The following is a 17,424-nucleotide window of genomic DNA, read 5'->3' on the forward strand; positions in this document are numbered from 1 at the left end:
TTATCTCCTCTGCTGTAAAAGCTTGTATAAGATAGCTGCTAACTGGGTTTTTTTGTACTGCAGATGGAACATGGCATGGAGAATTTACAGATCACCAGGCTCACCTCATGGCTCAAGAGTCCCATCAAAGTGGAAGTGAGTCAGACTGTATGGGAAGCCATATGGGCCATAAATCAGCCATTAATGTACCGGATTTTCTTCCAGCAATGCAGAAAGCCCTTTATGTGAGACTTAGTCAAAAGCATCAAAGAGATGGAGACTCTGTCAGCAGCCAGGGTCAGAGGGCAATGAGCAAAGACGAAGGTAAAGATAATTTTGTTAGAGTTCCAAACATACTTACTGACCATGTATTAGCCTGGAACAAATCTGTTGACTTAGATTTTCATCACATTACCATTCACAGTTATTGTGAATGTGCAAGTACCGACTCAAATAATACTTTCAGCTGAATGTACTTGCTTTTCTTCCCAGTTTGTTCCAGTGTTTTAGTATACAATTAGTTGCTGCATTCCAGTTCCAAGTAGAAAGATCTGTGGATAATTTTTGGATATAGTTTGCACTTTTAGAATGTTGTTGACAACTCATTTACTTCTTAAAATCCCTTATTGAAACAGAAAGGTTATTATTTCTAACTGCTAGTACTGCAAGTGCATCTTAGATTTTATTTATTCAGTTGTGCCTCTCAACCTTTTCTGCGTATTCCATTTCTCTAGAGGAGTATTTTTTCTTCTGTGATACCTGAAATTTACAGTGTTCAATCTGTGCATCTCTTCTGTAACCTGGACAATGGAGAGCAGTAAGCCTGCTGATCAGATTGAGCCACACAGAGTACGCTTGTCCTTTGGCCTGCTCCCTGCTGCTCTTTTTTCTGAGGCAGCTAGGTTATGGGACCAGAAATGCATCTTCTGTCTGACCAAAAGGCTGTTATTGTATCAAATGATTTTGAGGATCTTGCCAATATAATTCTGATGAAATGATGAGGGAGATCTGGAGATGCAGCCCTTCAGGCTACATACAAAACCAGAGTGACCTAGAGTAAGCTACTCTGAAGATTTCTCACCAGTGCTTTAGAGTGACTGGTCATCCTGTCCAGAGCGTGTTTGGAAAGCTGTATAGTGGGAAAAATGCTCCTGTTAGCTGCCTCTGACAGCATGTCACTCCCTGTGTGGTACAACTAGCATTGAGGAAACGTGTTACTGTGCATTAGATAGTGAGGATGGTGGTGGGCTTCGTCTTTGTTTCTTGTTTTACTGAGCCATGACAACTAGTCTCCTTCATTGAGGAGGAAAGTTTAGAATGCAGACATGTGTGCACAGCTGTGTTGATAAGGCTTTCCAGTAAATTGCATACGATAGTTGAGAATATATCCTTTAAAATGAAATATTCTTATTTCTTCCCTTCCTGAATCTTGACCTCTCCCCAAAACCTTGTGATTTGGATTCCACACATTCCACATTTGTAATTTATTTGTTTTTAAGACTGCTGAAGGTGGCATTTTATTTTCTGTTCTACCATCCCTCAATGAAGGTAATTTTCATCGAGATACAGATTTGAAATGTGTTTTTTACTAGCACTAGTAGAAATAAGTGTTTGAAAGCAGACTATTTTCCCAGATTAATGTTGACAGCAATACATGTAGAGAGAATGCAGCAAAGCTTGGGAGTATGTCAACTAGCCACAGTTTTTTTGTTATCAGTTTGTCTTTGAAATTGATTTTTGTCATTTTAGATTACGGTTGTTATAATACAGGCAGTGTATTATATGTATATAATTGTATAATACAGGTAGATTATTTAATACCAGGTCTTTTCATCTTGATTTTACTGAGAAGTTACCCTTTCTGTGAGTAAATGTGTTTTATTCCCTGGTGATCACTTGCTTGAATAATATTTTTTTTTTTTTTTTTTTTTTTTTAGATGACAATGTCAACTGGTATTCCAGTAGTGAAGAGGAAGAGGGGAGCAGTGTTAAATCAATACTAAAAACCTTAAAGAAACAAAGCGAAAATTTTAGGAATCGGCAACAACATTCCACAGAGCAGCACATGCTTGGTATTCCTACTGATCCGAGGCTGGCAAAAGAAAAAGGTGCAGGGCCCCAAGCTGCTGACCCGAGGCTGCGGGCTTCTCAGAGGTCCAACCCCAGAAAGCCTTCAGAATCCACGTCCTTGGACCCACGGCTTGCACGAGATCCCCGGATGCACAAGGTCAGTGAGGGTGGACATGCCAGCTCGTCCCTCGGGGGAGCAAAGCTAGATTTACACCATGTGCACACTGGGGTTAAAGTCAAGCAGAAAGGGATGGATGACGATGAAGAGGACTCAGAAAGAGAACTGAGAGAACGAGCTTTTCTGATACCGTTGGAACCTTTGCCTGGTGTAACGTTAAGGGATCCCCGATCTCAGCTTAGGCAGTTCAGCCACATTAAAATGGATGTTACCCTGATGAAACCAAACTTTGCTAAGCATATTGTATGGGCACCTGAAGACTTGCTGCCAATACCTTTGCCTAAGCCTGACCCCGTCTCTTCAATCAACTTACCTCTTCCGCCACTCATTGCTGACCAGAGACTTAATAAACTGCGGAATTTGAAAAACGATCCCCATCCGAATGCAATGCCAGCTGACCCACGACTAGCTGCAAAGGCAAAAAACAACTTAACGGGCAGGAGTGGCTATTTGGATCCATCTGCAGATTCACATGCCAGTAGCTCAAGCAAATTAGGAGATCCTCGCTTACAAAAAAACGTCGATCCCAGACTCCACAGACTGTCAAGTGCAGATACGCATCATGGAGTCGTGAAGGATTCACACCCTCTGAAGTTTGACCCCCGCCTCGCCAGATCTGCTGCTGGCTCATCGCAGCCCTCGGAAGCTACGACTGCTAAACATGACCCAGATGCTCTGCCTCCGTACGCGCCCAAGTTATCATCGAGCGGTGTGAGGCTGGGAACTCCAGGCTCGATACTGAGCGGTATTAGTTTGTACGATCCGAGAGATCACAGCTCATCATTGGACACCGCTCCAGCTAGTTCAGGAGAGAACGGAGAGAACCAGAAAAAAAGTATTTTGAAAAATTCTGGTAAAAATGAACCCAGTCTCTCAGAAGATACATCACTGCAGAAGGTTGCCTCGAATGTGGAAAAAAATACAGAAGGATCAGCAGAAGCCACTTCAGATAAAGCAAATAGCACCAGTAAATCTCAGGCTAAACACTCCAGCGCTGCACCTGCGGTGCATAATCTTCCTATCCAAGCTTTGTCGGGATTAATCAGACCGCAGTACAGCGACCCAAGGCAGGTTAGACAGCCTGGACAGGTAACTCAGACACAGGATAGTGATCCAAATGGGGAATCAGATGACAAGTCATTAAAGGATGTTTTCAAGACTTTCGATCCAACTGCTTCACCATTTTGTTAGCAATTGATTTTAAGTCTTTTTACTGTTGTGAATATTGCAGTTTTCTGCTGTTTTGTAACTGGTTTACCTCTTTGCTTTATTTATTTTTAAATTATAATTATCAACACTTTTCAGCTGCTAATCTCAGAACCACATGCAGTTATACAGTATGCTATAGTGTTTGCAAAGCTGTGGTATTTTCTATATAATACTTTTCCAATTTCAGGGAGACTAATAATTGACATGTAGAAACCCCCCCATGTATTGTGTTAGAGCTGATAAAAGCACTTTCATTGTAAATAAGTCATTAAGAAAGTCCGAAGACCTGTATATGTGTGAGCTGTCTCTTTCATAAACAACATTTAGATATGATTGCCACATTTGTATGATTGTATAGATACAAGCAATATGATGTACATTACTGTGAGAGACACTGTTTGACAAGGATTGTCTGACGCATCAAGCCAAACCTACTAACTGATTTAAGACCTACGTAAAACGATTTAAAAGGAAAATGTTGATCCTCCTTTTCAGAACAGTTGTTGTAAGACATTGACAGTTTTTATTCATGCAGTCAATATTCTTAGTGTAAAAGAGACCTATATCACATATTGAGGATTTAAAATGTCATATCTTTTAAAAGTATTTTATTCTATGCTGTATATAGAAGAAATTGTGAAGTACATAACTAGAAGAAAGTTACTGTTAAAAGTGGAGAATACCTAAGTTGTCCAATACAAAAAGATTTTTATTTAATTTTTTCACGTATACACAATTCTGATTAGTGCTATAAGTTACATTGTGGTGTTCATGTATTTCAATGTATTTTTGTATTCAGCTGCTTAATTTGTATTTGCTTTTTTTGTATTGATGTAACTGCAGTACTTGTATTCATGGTGTCTTTATGACATTTTTAACAAAAAAATTAAAAAGGGTACAGTTAAAGTCTGGTAATGACTGTGATGTTGACATGTTGGCAGCTAGTTCAGTGTTGGGGAAAGAGCAAGGGCTGTGTGTGAAGGATAAAGGTGACTAAAACTGGTTTTAGTGTAGTCGGTTGGTAGTGGTTTTTTTCCCACCTCGTACAGAATCCAAATGGAGTTAGCTTGCTGCGTGGTTCCAAGGTCAGACATGATTTGGAGAAAGTCATCATTGTTCTCTTACTACGATGATCAGCATCGCTATAAGAAATGTCATGCATGTTCATTAATTTCTGATGTTGCATGCCAAGAGCACAACTGTCCTCAAAGCCTCTCGTTTTGCCTTTTGGGTTGCCTTTTATATAGAGGAAATGTAGTCATATCTAGCTAGCTGCATTTACAATAAAAATTTGCCGTCTGCTCAATTGCCATCTGGTCCCGCCCACTTGGAATGTTTCTTTGCATTAAGCCTCTTCCTTGGTGGACCTTCTCCTCTTTGTTTCTGTTTGTTGGCCCAAGCGATGAGTGCAACTGGGACAGTATAGTGTTAATTACAACTTTTGAGGTTTTGGTTTCTTGTGCTGGTGAGGCAAACAGGCAAGAATACAAGTGTCTTGCACTGATGCGCAAAGCTTAGACGAACAGAGGGAAGCTGCTGATTTCTACATGTGCAAAACATGTCAGAGGAAACATCGCGGAAGGCAATAATAGTTTCAATTTGCCTTCCTAATTTCCCAGACCATAAACTGTATTAATGTTATGTTTTGAATCACTCTCAAATTAATTGAAAACTAGATAACAGACATGAAACTTGGTTGTTATTTTGGAGTAATCTGTTAGTCCTACCTAATTACTTCTTGTTACTTCATGCAGTGACAAGTTTGGATGTTCAAGAATTTCATCAAAAAAACAAGCCAGCAGAATTGGACAGCAGGGTAAAATAGAAATAATTTGGAAATAGCACATGGATTGGTAGAGGAACAAAGAGGAAAAAGTGACAGCATTGAAGCCAAATTCATGGTTTCACATTTAGATATGGAAAGTACTTACAGGATGTGCAGTTCTAATCTGAAGTTACAACTTGTAGGGTCATGATGGTGTCATTACTGATTTGGATTCTGTGGGTTTTTTGAAAGTACGGGAAAAAAAAGAGTCAAAGGAAAAGCTTTGATACCAAGATCAAAATGATGTGCCTTACAGTTGAGATAACTGAAGGATCCCAAGTGGTTTGCCATCAGTCCAGTTGTGGACCCATTGTGGAGTTGCAGGGTGTGTTTTGGTGGAGGGGCGTGGTGTGCTGGCTTCTAGCTTTGGAGATCCACTGCCATCTCAGTATCTTTAATACAACACAGATGTTGATTTTGGAAAAGAAAGAGTAAGGATATGTAATTTGAAAGGGGACAGCTAGTCCTTGCAGCCTGTTGTCTCCATGTGTAATGGCCTCCTTTCTCCTTCCCAGATCCAGCCGTCCCCAGCTGGCAGATCCCTGTGGGCCACCCCAGCAACGGCACAAGATATCTGCCAGCTGCCGCTCAGCTTCTCTGTCTGCCTGTGCTCGCTGGTTTATTTGTTGCAGATTTCTCCCTGGAGTTTCTGGTGTGCCCGCTGCTGCTGCTCTCTCTCGACACATGGAGATTTATTGCTGTGGTGCAAGTACTAAACTACCTGATCTGAGGAAGGGAAGGTGGAGACAGTCCTACCACACCGAGGTGGGCTGGAATGGGTTGCAGCTACCAAGCAAGTCAAGTCTGATCTGCTGTGTGGATTGATTGTCTTTTGCAGGGAAGGCTCGTTCCCAACTCTTCTGCAAGTGCAGCATGGTGCCATGGAGCAGGACTTCCCTTGGACACTTGCAGCTCCTGCCCCTGAGCCTGCGAAGCAGGGGTGTGGAGAGCAGTAACAGAGGCAGCCAGTGGCATTGGTCTTGGATACTCTGGAAGCCTCAAGCTATGAGATGGTTGATCATCAGCATTGAGTGTTCTACTCTGGGTAAAAGAGTCCTGGGGCTGAGAGGGATTTTGGGAGAAAAGTCTCATTGCTTTGCAGGATCTGCTGAGTCAGGGCAGCAGGTGAGAAAATGCTTCCCACTCCTGCTAGCCCTGGAGATGTTCAAGAGTAAAATGTTCATGTCTGATCTTGTCTGGTCTCTGTGCTTCAGAAGGACTGAGCATTGCTAGATCACCACCTGGTGTTTGCTGCCCTGTGATAAAAAGGGAGATTTCTAGCCTCCCTGGGTAGCCTGTTTTAATAGTTTTCTACCATGATAAAAAGACTCTAACATGAATCTTTGCATGAATATTGCAAAATAAATTTATTATTGCAAAGTAGAGAATACTTAATTACACTCCTGTTTTGTATTTCATAAGTCAGTCTTCCTTCTCCTTCAGTTCTTTCCTCCAGCTTTTATAGAGCCTTTTTCATGTTGCCCTCTGAATTGGTATTTTGCATATGAGCTCCGCCTTGTGCACTGGCTCTTCTGCAGGATTATGTATCTGGCTGCCCTCCCTGTGCAGCGTTTAGGAATGTACCTCTAGAATAAAAGGTGATGGTTGCTAAAAAGTTTGATAGTGCGCTAAAGATCAGGGCCTGAGAAAGGCCAACCAGCTCTGAGGCTTTTCTGTGCAGAAGAGCAAATCAGTCACTTACAGGACCCCCTGCTCCTTCCCTCCAGCCAGATTTGCTGGTGCTGCTACAAATTCTTCCCTACATCCTCCTGTTCACATCTGAGGTGCTGAAGAACACAGAAGAACAGGCAGTTAGTGAAAGTTATGTAATGAAGGTACCTCATCACATTGTGTCTTCCCTATATCAATGTTTGCCAGAGAAAAAAAAGCCTGACTGACCACCTAAGAACCAGAGCTGGCTCACAGCTGGACAAGGGCATGCAGTATGTGAATATAAAGAATTGCAGCTCCACTTGGTGGCCTCTGATTCAAGAGCAATGGCTTCAGAATGACTCATGTGCCAGGTAACAAAGATCAGTGAATGATATTTTACTGAACAGGACACCTTCTGTTTTCCCTTTCACGGGATCTTAAAGCTCTTCTCCAACTCCTATGTCGTCTGTGACTTGGTGTCACATCTTCATACTCGACTTCAAACACCACCCGGAAGAGAGGCCTCTTAAGAAATACACTAGCTTGTGGCATCACTTTTTTGCCAACTGAAAAAAGAAGAATAGAAAGGAGTGTCTCTGCAGGGTAGAATTTGCCACAGCAGGAGCGGCCAGCGAACAAAAGCCTTTTCAGGCCTTGCACTCTCAGTCCTTCTGCAAGAGCAGCTCTAGGAGAAGAGATGTGAGCCGGGAGGAGTGCAGCACAGGCCATACTTTTTCTGGTGAGGCCAGTTAGCAATGCGATTCTCTTCCAGCAGAAGTCCTTTCCTATTTTTACAGGTCACTGTCCATAATTGTATGTCCTTTAATAGGTTTTGGATGCTTGGGGGTAATTCCTGGTCTGAGGTGATTGTTCCTGCACAGTAGCTATCAGGGTGGGTTCAGCCCTTGTCTGAGTCTTGCGAAGCCCTAATTCATCCCTGTCTGAGTTTAAAGATGCCTTGGCTCTATGCCACAACAGGTTTTTTCTCCACTGCATGCAGAAGGCAGCTACTTCTTCTTCTTCTGAGTCAGGCGGGGGCTGTTGCAAACCCTATCAGACAAAATGTTTGCATACTTTAACATATTGTTAACATATTGTACACGAACTTGTTTAAAATATGTTTAAATGATACGAAAGTCTGAACGTGTGTGTGAGCAGTGTGACATCTCTACCAGTTAATGCTTTAAAAATGGTTAAGATGCTTAAAAGTGCTTAAAAAAACTGCTTACAGAGAGATAAGAGGAATGCAGTATAGTTAGTTTATTGATAAGCAGGGAAGTTTCCAAAGGGAAGAAGCCAGGTCATAAAAGACTTCGTAGTCTAGACTATCAAGATAAAAGAATGGCTAGTTACTTCAGGCTGACATTGGCAAAGTAAAAAACGGACATACATAGTATGTTTTTAACAGTATGGGCAAGTAACCACAGGAGGAACTTTTTCACCCTTGTGGCTGATAGTTCATCCAATAGGATTCTAGTAAAAACTGTGTCTCTCTCAAAAGACATGCTGAAGCTTAGCAAAAGTTGTGGGGCTACATAGAACGCTAGGGCACACAATGAAAAACCACATCAGTGGAGAGTCTGGTTGTATTTGCACTTGTTTTCTGGGTGCTTTCAGATAAAGCCTGCTCTCAAACTATTTACAGTTGGATCAGTCAGCCATCATTGGCAGCTGCAGGGGAAGCTCTTGGGAGTTTTGATCAAAGCTCATTTTGAGACAACAGAAAGGCTAGGACTGACACAGACTATTGCCAAATAAATACTCCAACAAGATGCTGCTGCTCGTCTATCCAGAAATGAAATGGGAAATGGGCCAGCTAAAGATGTCATCAGAGTTGGTAGCAGTGACAGAGCAGATTCAGTGCCTGGAAAGATGTGGAGTGGGCTTTGGAAACAAGACAGAAAGGCATAAAATAAAAACATCACAGTAAGAATGTTTACCCCCAGCTGGCGTCAACAGAGGTCCCATGGCAGCCAGCTCCCACCTCCCATAACTCGGCTGGGCTGTAGGAGCTCCCCACAGCGTGGACTCACCTTGCAAAACCTGATGCCATCAGCATTAACTTACTTTGATACACGCTGCTTCGGCTGCCTTCAGAACATGCAAAACTGCTTGAATTAGGTTCTGTATGTTGCTCACGAGCAGCTCAGAAGAGGACTTGCTCTCTGCAGTGACTGCTTTTACCCTTAGAAGACATTTTAAAGGATTTTACTGGAAGATCACCAGACAGTGTGCCTCCCCTGTGGGGCTAGAACTCTGTCAGTTACTCCAAAACCAGAAGATTGTTACCAGAGCAGGTTTCCATAGAGGCAGGCAAAACAGGGGAGGAAACAGCAACAAGAAGAGGAGAGGAAGCCCACTGAACTGTAACTGAACTCTTAAGGGCTATGCCCAGATCCAGCAAGGACCTCTGGAGACCACCATGCACGTCTCTGAGAAGGGGGCCAGTAGCCTCCTTGACCCTGGCAACTCACCTGGTGATGATGCTGAGCTGGCTGCTGATGGTGCGGGTCTGCTCTGCGGCACACAGCAGCTCTGCAGAGCATCTCTTGTCAAGGCAGTGCTTTGCAATGATGTGGCCAAATTTAACAAACACCTGCCCATCAGAAGCAATTTGCCTTGCACAGGTGACAAGCTGGTCCTTGCTCTAAAACAAAATAGAAATTAATGTGTTTGGGCAAAAAGAGACAAAAAAACCCACTTTCCCTGCAAGACAGAGGAGTGTCCAGGAAGCTCAGATATGTTCTGAAACAAGGAAAGGGCTGGATGCCAAGTTTGCATCTAATCAGGAGGAAGAAATTTCTAGTGCTTTGCATAAATATAGCTGGTGCCACCCTTACAAGAGGAGGGTAATGCCGGGGTTTCAGCAGGCACTGGGCAGCCCTGTCACTGGCTTTGACTGCGCTCTGGAGGAAAAGATGAGCTGGGGTGGAGGGGGTGAAACACTCCATACCATGATGGGGCCCTTCTTCCTCAGGAACTGGGTCATGTGAAGCATCATCGTTGCCATGTCCTTGGTGACCTGAGACATCTTGCTGGGGCCACCCTGCCATGTGTCACTGTCTTGTCTCTCATGCATTGCAGGGCCGCTGGTAAGGGAGATGCTGGGAGGACTGTTCTGGTGCTGTTGAGACAAGAACTGAACAGACGGGAAGTCTGGAGCATGCAGGTGCACTGATGCTGAGAAGTCTCTGCCTGTGTGTCTCTGGAGCAGTTTTTAGCGAGTAAAAGAGACGGGTGAGCTGCCCACCACCTTGCTGGCTCAGCTCTGCCTTCCCAACCATCCCTTCACTCCCCTGCCTTCCCCCACAGTGGGACTATCAAATCCAAATGCAAATGCCATCATCTCCTAGAGCTATCTCTAAATGGGTGGTAGCTGTTATGTGAGCTGACTCTGCTGAGCAATCTGGATTGTGTTGCTGCAGCCTTTGCCAGCTCCTGACAACCAACTGCAGTTGTTCTGGGAGTGGAGTTGCTGATACACCCCAATGGTACTTGTGGGGAGGTGAGGAGCTCAACAGAGACAGGTAGTCTTTCAGGGGAAGGAGAGCAGTACAGTTCCCTGCTCCTCAGAAACAGCATTTTGGAGATGGGTTTATTTATGCAAGAGTACCTGTCAGATCAGATATCCAGAACTCAGCTGCACAGGGCAGGCAGCAACCTGATCTAACTTTGAAGGTGGCCATGGGGTTGGACTACTGACCTCCAGAGGTCCCTGCCAACATCACGTATCTTAATGCTCCATGGTGTGAGTAATAGGACTGACTGACAGCCCTGACCATCGCCCTGCAGTAAGTGTTGATGGGGGGAAAAAGCTACTGTACCATTTCACGTGCCTCCCTGGCAGCTCCACAACCTCGTCTGCTCCTGCTCGGGCAAGTTTCTGTTGACTTGCTGTGGCTCAGAGCATCAAGCTCTGGGGCTGTGAAGAGCTTGGCTGTGCTGGGCAAGTGCTGGTCCCCTGCATTCCGCAAGCGTTGTGTGATGAGCTGCAGAACATGCCCGCTGACTCCCGGGGCAGCCCGAAGCTGTGTGACGAGGTAGTGTGCCATTGCTGACCAGCACCAGACAATGCTGTCTAGGTGCAGAAGCCCTTTGTCCCCACGGCTCTCGAAGAGCTGGCTGGCGCTGCCCACTGCGTCAGACGTGAGGACCAGGAGGTGCTCTGCAACAGAGAGCAGGTTTGCCTGCGATTGCAGTTGAGTGCTGGCCTCCAGCATGTCTTGGAGGGTGGTTTTGACCCACTGAACGTTAGCCATTAGCTGACTTGCCTTCTCTTCAAAGGCCTGTTTGCTCCTCTCCCTGTCCTCTTGAGAGAAGGGGGACAGGGCTGGTCCAGTGACATCTCGGATGACCTGCAGGTGTTCAGTATTGACCTTCTCCAGGTGGAGCAATAATGCCTTGGCTCTGAGGGCCAAGTCTCTCTGCAGGAGCTCAAAGCGAATGTACAAGCTGTCAGTAGGCAGTGGAGACACTGAGAGGGTATTGGAGGCATCCAGCAGCGCTTCCATTAGCACCTTTATCTCCTCCCTGAGCGCTAGGATTTCACTGCGACCACAGTCTTCAGGGCAGGACAGGTAAGAGAGCCAGGCAGCTTCCTGCAGCCTCAGAGAGTTCTCAGACACAGCAGTCAAGAGGCTCTGTGAGCAAAGCTTGTTCTTCACAGCACTCCTCAGCTCCCTCAGGAAGAGGACGTCCCTGCCTATGAACTGATCCACAGCGCCCAGCAGGACGTGCATGCTGATGGCCCACTGGACACATTGCAGCTCCAGGCTGGCCTTTCCCACCCTGCAGGAGCCCTTGAAGGACACTGCTTTCTCAAGTAACACTTTGGTGTTCATCTGAGCATGTGAAAACTTGGCTTGGACCTGTAGAAAGCTCTCCCAGATATCGAGGGAAATGGGATTTCCCTCACTACAGGCGATGCTTGCAATGTCTCCTGCTAACTGAACTGCTCCTGCTAAACTCATCATGGTCTCATCCAAAGCCTGTTTGCCTCTCAGAAAGTCAGCCGACAAGATAAAGCCAAATACTTGCTGAGAGAGACTATACCAAGAGCCTGCCACGGCTGCCAGGCAGTCTTTGGTCTCACAGATCCTTTCTGAGAGTGTGAATGCCATTTGGAGAAGTCTGCTTGGACAACAAAGCTGCCTTGGGGCTGTTTCCCTGGCCAGGCTAATAACACATGATGTCAGTAATACAATCCTCTGGTACTGCCCCAGTGTCTCCTTCTGGGGAGACTCAGCGATGGGCAGTGCTTCCTTTGCAGCGTCGATACAGCCATTGGAGAGTTCAAGCAAGGCAGAGCAAGCAGTGTTGACAGCGTCCATATCGTAAGCTCTTGTTGCTGCTAGGAGAGCTGTAATGACAGGGTGTGTATCTCCTTTCCTTGGAACAACATCTGGGTGAGAGTTACCTGCTCGTGGAGTTGGACAACTTAAGATGTCTTCTTGTGACGCAGCCTCCTCTGTAAGGGTTTTTAGCCCAGCATGTGATGGTCTGAGTTCAAGCCACTTTGCACCAGCAGTGCTTCGCACTTGTTCCCGCAGCGGGCTGAGGATATCTGGGTGGTTGGACCCATCCAGCCCGTTTTGGACATGCTGAGCAATATTTATCAGGCAGCTCACTGTCTTTGAAAAGACGTCCCTAGTTTGGAGGCAGGAGAGTCTCTCTGGGCAAAGGGCTGTGACTGCTTTCAACTCAGGGATAGAGTTGGCCAGTTGCTCAACCCAAACCAGCAAGCCGTTCCTGAAAATGGGGTCTGTGGCTCTGTCCACATACCTGGTGGTAGCTTCAACAACCCACTGAGCCCAACTGGTGAGGTGAACTGCGTGCCAAGAGAACTTCCCAGGGTCCTGACTTTCCAGGGCCTTTTCACACCATTCCTTGTGCTTGGCCATCTCCTGGATGGACACCTTAAGGAAATCACACATGCTGACCGTCTTCTCAAAACACCACAAGAGGCTTTCTGTTGTCCCAGCCCATGCATGGTACAAGGACTGCAGCTTCTCAGCAGCGCTCATCTGAGCTGTATTTCCACTCATTTCTGTGAGCAGTGGCGGGAGACTGGCAAGGAGTCTCTTCAAATACTCCACCCGCTCTCTCATTTCTCTAGTGGTTTGGGTTTTGGTGCACCTGGCCAGAACAAAGTCTGTTGCTCTGAGCATCTGCTGGGTGTGTGTGAAGAAGTTGGCAGTGAGGGGCTGAAGCTTCTTTAAAAATACTCCTTGTCCTGCTGGAAAACACCCTGTACCAGCAAGGCTAAGGGCATCTTCAACTAACTTCCTCAGGGGCTCCTTGCCCTCAAAGAAGGTGTCAAGGATTTGGCACAGAGTAGCTGTGAGCACTGCTTGGTCAAGAGTCTCCACCTCCTTTCTCATGCGGTGACACTCCTCCTCCAGGCCGCCTTCTCCCCAGCTTTGCCCTGGCCATCCCTCCTCCTGGCTTAAGTGGCTGCAGATGCTCTTCCTCAGCCGTAGCAAAACCCAGCAATGTTTTACCAGGTCCAGCTTCAGATCTGGCCTAGACGAGTCTGCTAGAAGCATGCAGTAAAAAATGACCGCTTCCACGTGAGCACTGAACTCACTCTTGGAGAGGTGTACTGGGTCTGGGCAGGAGAGGAGAGCCAGCAGCCTGCTCATGTGCTGGGAGAAGGTCCCGCTTCTCTCCCATGGCTCCTTGCTGCCCGTATTGTTAATGAGCAGGGAAATGAGCTCTTTGATCGTCCTCTCCGTCAGCTGGAAAGCACAGTCTTTGGAGAGGTTGTATTGCTTATCCCTGGAGTGTTTAAGATTGCTGTGCTTGGCTGCATGGAGCGAAGGAATGCACTTCTGAAGGAGCTGCAAAGTTTGGGCCAAGCTCTTCTGTCGAGGACAGTCTCCAAGTTCCTCGAGGCGCTTTGCTGTCAGATTGCTCAGCAGAAGCAAGGCCTTGGAAAAGGCCCGGAAAGCAGCCAGCAGTCCTGGCATGTCCCCTGCATCCCGCAGCACGCTCAGGCAGTCCAAAAGCCAGCTGGCAGCCTGAATGATCCTCCTCACCCCAGCAGTATCTTCGATCTGAAGGATCTAACCAGAAAAAAAGGGCAGAAAAAGTGGTCAGAGTGGCTAAGGCTCAAGAGTCCTTGTTCACTATTTCATCCCTTGTGCAGCCAGGATGACACCACAGCCCTTGCAGGGAAAAGGTGTGTTTTGCTCAGCAGACCTGCCCTAGTGAGCACGTGGTGAAGAAACAACCATTTTTCTAGTTGGAGCCTCCCCCAAGCCCCAGCCCCTGTGCTGGTGGAGGGCAGCTCTTGTCCCTCCTACAGCTGCACCCTTACCCACCTCTGCCTTGCCCTCCCTGCTCGCTCCAGCACTGTCCCCCTCTGCTGTTACCTTCACTGTGTCTGTTAAGACCCTCTTTGCTGATGCAGCCAGCTCTTCCCTGCAGCCAGGGTTCTCCGGCTGTACCTGGAGTTTGCAGGCTGCCAGCAGCACGCACCTCCCTGCCAGCACAAGGGACTCGGCCGCAGGATGCATCTCCTCCTTGAACTCCTCATCGCTGGATTCCTCAGCCAACCTGGAACAGAAGCCACGGGGCTCAGCTCTTTGCCATCCCGTGAATACCAGCCTCAGCAGGTAGCAGCAAGGATGCTGCACTGGTCTCAGGCTTTATCACAATTAGCCACCTTAACTGGTCTTGAATTGATTTTTAGCTGTATTTGCAAATTCTTTCAGAACCATTTGCAGTGGCTGCAATACACTTTAAGACAGGGTGTCTACAATCTACCAGGTCCTAGCTGTAACAGCTGGCCCTGTGGCCAGCACCTAATCTGTGGATTTGGGCTCCAGTTTTACCGAAGCATTTAGTAAATTCACTGAAGCATTCGGTCAGTTGTCTGATTGTTACTTTAAGATGTGTTAAGCTTAAACATTGCTTGTTGAGGTTTTGCTCACGTAGCCATGTCCCTTCCAAGCGCATATCCCTACTTTGTCCCATCTCTCCTTTTCCCTTCCTAATCCTGTTCCTCATCCCGTCCTCCTCCTTTTCCCACCTCTGCAGTGGGGTGCAGACAGGGAGCAGCAGGCAGGAGAGGTAGGCTCCCCGTCAGTTTGTTTGCCATCCCCTCTTCCTCCTTCCCAGCCCTCAAATCTGCCTGGGATACACCTGGCAAACTTACCTTCTTGCAACAGAAGCAAGTTCTTCAGTGGCTTTGGCTAATTTTTCTGCATTCTCCCCTAAATTGGGAAAGGTCTGACAAATCCCATCTTCCCATTCCAGGGCGAGGATTAGATGGCAGAGCTGCGCAGCCATCGGGCAGAGGATCCTTCTAATAGCTTTGTTTTCTGTTAGGAACCCAAGGTCATAGAGATAAAAAGGCTCCATTGTGTCCTGTCTGGAAAAGGGAAAAAAACCCTGAGATTATTTGGGATCCTTGGAACCGTAACCAGTTTTACCAGTGACCTTGGATTTGCATGGCAGCTTCTGGCTGTAAATCCCACAAGGAGCTTGGAAATGCTACAGGGTTTAGTTTCTCCCAACAAGGGTTTAGTTTCTCTGCAACGAGGTCAGCAACCTGCATTTCCCCCAGCTTTCCTGCTGTGTGTGGACTCCCGGCCCTGTAGTCCTGCACGCAAAGCATCCTCTGGCTTTTCTCAGCTTCAAGGCACAGCCGTGTCTCCAGGATGTCCATCCGCTGCTCCTGAGTTTACATCTACACAGATCCCATTGTTATCTAAGCCCAGCGACAGCAGAGCCGGTGTTTCCTTACCCGGGCACAGACAGTCCTGGGGTTGGGGTCCTGGGCTGTTCCTGGCGTGGCGATGGTGACAGTGATGTTACCTCCTGTCAGCAGGGGGACGTGGGGGTGCCCATGCCACCACAGGACTGCGCACATGCAAACAGCTCCTGGGCAGGGATATGAACCCACAGCGGGTGGCGGGGAGGGTATTAATTACACCTTGGTTACAATATCTAGGTTCCTGTTGTGGACGGGGTGGAAGGCAAGCGCCTGCTGGCAGACTGTGTGGGGCAGGGTGTGTGTAGGGGCTGACGGCTGGCACCCCCGTGGGCCTCTCCCCTGCTCTTTCGAGGCCAAGGACATTTCCAGGGGGGCTGGGGGCTGCCTTGGGCCTGGGGATGCCTCTTCCCCCCCGGGATTTCTGGAGGTCCGCAGGGCGCTTGAGGGCCCTGGACGCGGCGGTGTCTGTGTGGGAGGCCACGGGGGGGTCCCCCCCTTGCCGGGATGCGCCACCCCTTGCCGGGATGCGCCAGTGTCGCCGTGGAGACGGTGGAGGCCGGACGGGAACGGCACGGCGGGGCGCCGGGCCGCGGTGCACGCCGGGAGCTGTAGGCCGCCGTTGGGCGCGGGCCGCTCGGGCCCTGCAGGCCGCTCTCGTGTTTGAAGGCCCCGGCGCTAATCTGCCCGCTAATCTGCCTAATCCAGGGGCCCATCTGTCTGCACAGTTTAGTCCTGGCCCTTCCTGCCCCTTAATCCTCGCGCTGTGCCAGGGATGTGCTCCCTGCTGCCCGCCTGCCTTCGTGGGGCTGAGGGGACTGGGGGGGCACACCGCTGTTGCCTGGAAAATGTGGGGAGAAAGTGGCGGTGCGAGTAGAGAAGGCACCTAGAGGTGTCCTCACGCCAGGCCTGCCTGAGACCCAGGCTTCTGCTTTGGCCTTGGCTAACACGCATCCCTTGCAGGGCCTCGGCCATTTCACCTTTAGTTAAGAAGTGAGGTTGGTGCAGCTTTAGAGGGTAAAAAAGGAGTGATTTCTAGCTTCTCCTTTTCTCCTGTGAGTTTGGTAAATCCTGTGCTGAACTGCTTTGCCAAATAAGGGGGCGGAGCTTATCAGTGTGCTCAGATAACTGGGGGGGCAGGACACAAATGCAAATGAGATAGAAAACAGTCATGTTTTCTGCTTGTTCTGACTTTTACTGTATACTTTCACTTAATACAGAATAGACACCGGAAATGGCAACCTTCTCCCAGGAGCATAAACTTCTGTTCTGAAAGGACAGAAATGAAATGGCTCAAACAAATGAATATCTGACAATTATTAAGACTAAACTGTCATGTGATGTACGAAAGCTTTGCTTGTGCTTTGCTTCATTTGTTTCTCAAGGACTCCTGACTCCTCAACTGTTTCCTTAGGTCTCTTTGTTTAGGTAAGATTAAAACGCTTGTTAGGCTCCTTATGTAAATCACTGACAGCAGTCTCAAGGCCTTCAGTGGACACTTGGGCAACTCCTAGGATGGGAAAACTAAGATAAGGGGGTGCTCAAACAAAGAGACACAGAGGCCCTATTATAGGGAGGATGATTCTGCTGATTTAGGAAGGAGGCATCTGGACTTTACTTCACAGCGCATGCTCTGGAAAGAAGGTCAGCCAGCGAACACAGTGAAGACGACTACGTGCTTCTTCCACTGACCACTGAAGACCCTCACCCTATTTTCACTACCCATGCTCGGACTGTGTAAATGAATCCTGGGAACTCATTATCATAAGACACCCCTTTCAAGGAAATCTAATG

General features: G+C 47.4%; 1 protein-coding gene across 1 annotated transcript in view; it reads left to right on the plus strand.

The window, feature by feature from the left end:
* The window catches only part of ZC3H6 (zinc finger CCCH-type containing 6), a 28,876-nt gene extending 24,534 nt beyond the window's left edge, over positions 1-4,342 (plus strand). Inside the window, exons 11-12 of the mRNA XM_074920013.1 lie at positions 64-303; positions 1,917-4,342. Coding sequence (XP_074776114.1) covers positions 64-303; positions 1,917-3,418 — 1,742 coding nt within the window. The 3' untranslated portion in view covers positions 3,419-4,342. The remainder of the gene's footprint in view (positions 1-63; positions 304-1,916) is intronic.
* Positions 4,343-17,424: the final 13,082 nt, after the last annotated feature.

Source organism: Athene noctua, chromosome 1 (genome assembly GCF_965140245.1).
Source record: "Athene noctua chromosome 1, bAthNoc1.hap1.1, whole genome shotgun sequence".
NCBI classification, from domain to species: domain Eukaryota; kingdom Metazoa; phylum Chordata; class Aves; order Strigiformes; family Strigidae; genus Athene; species Athene noctua.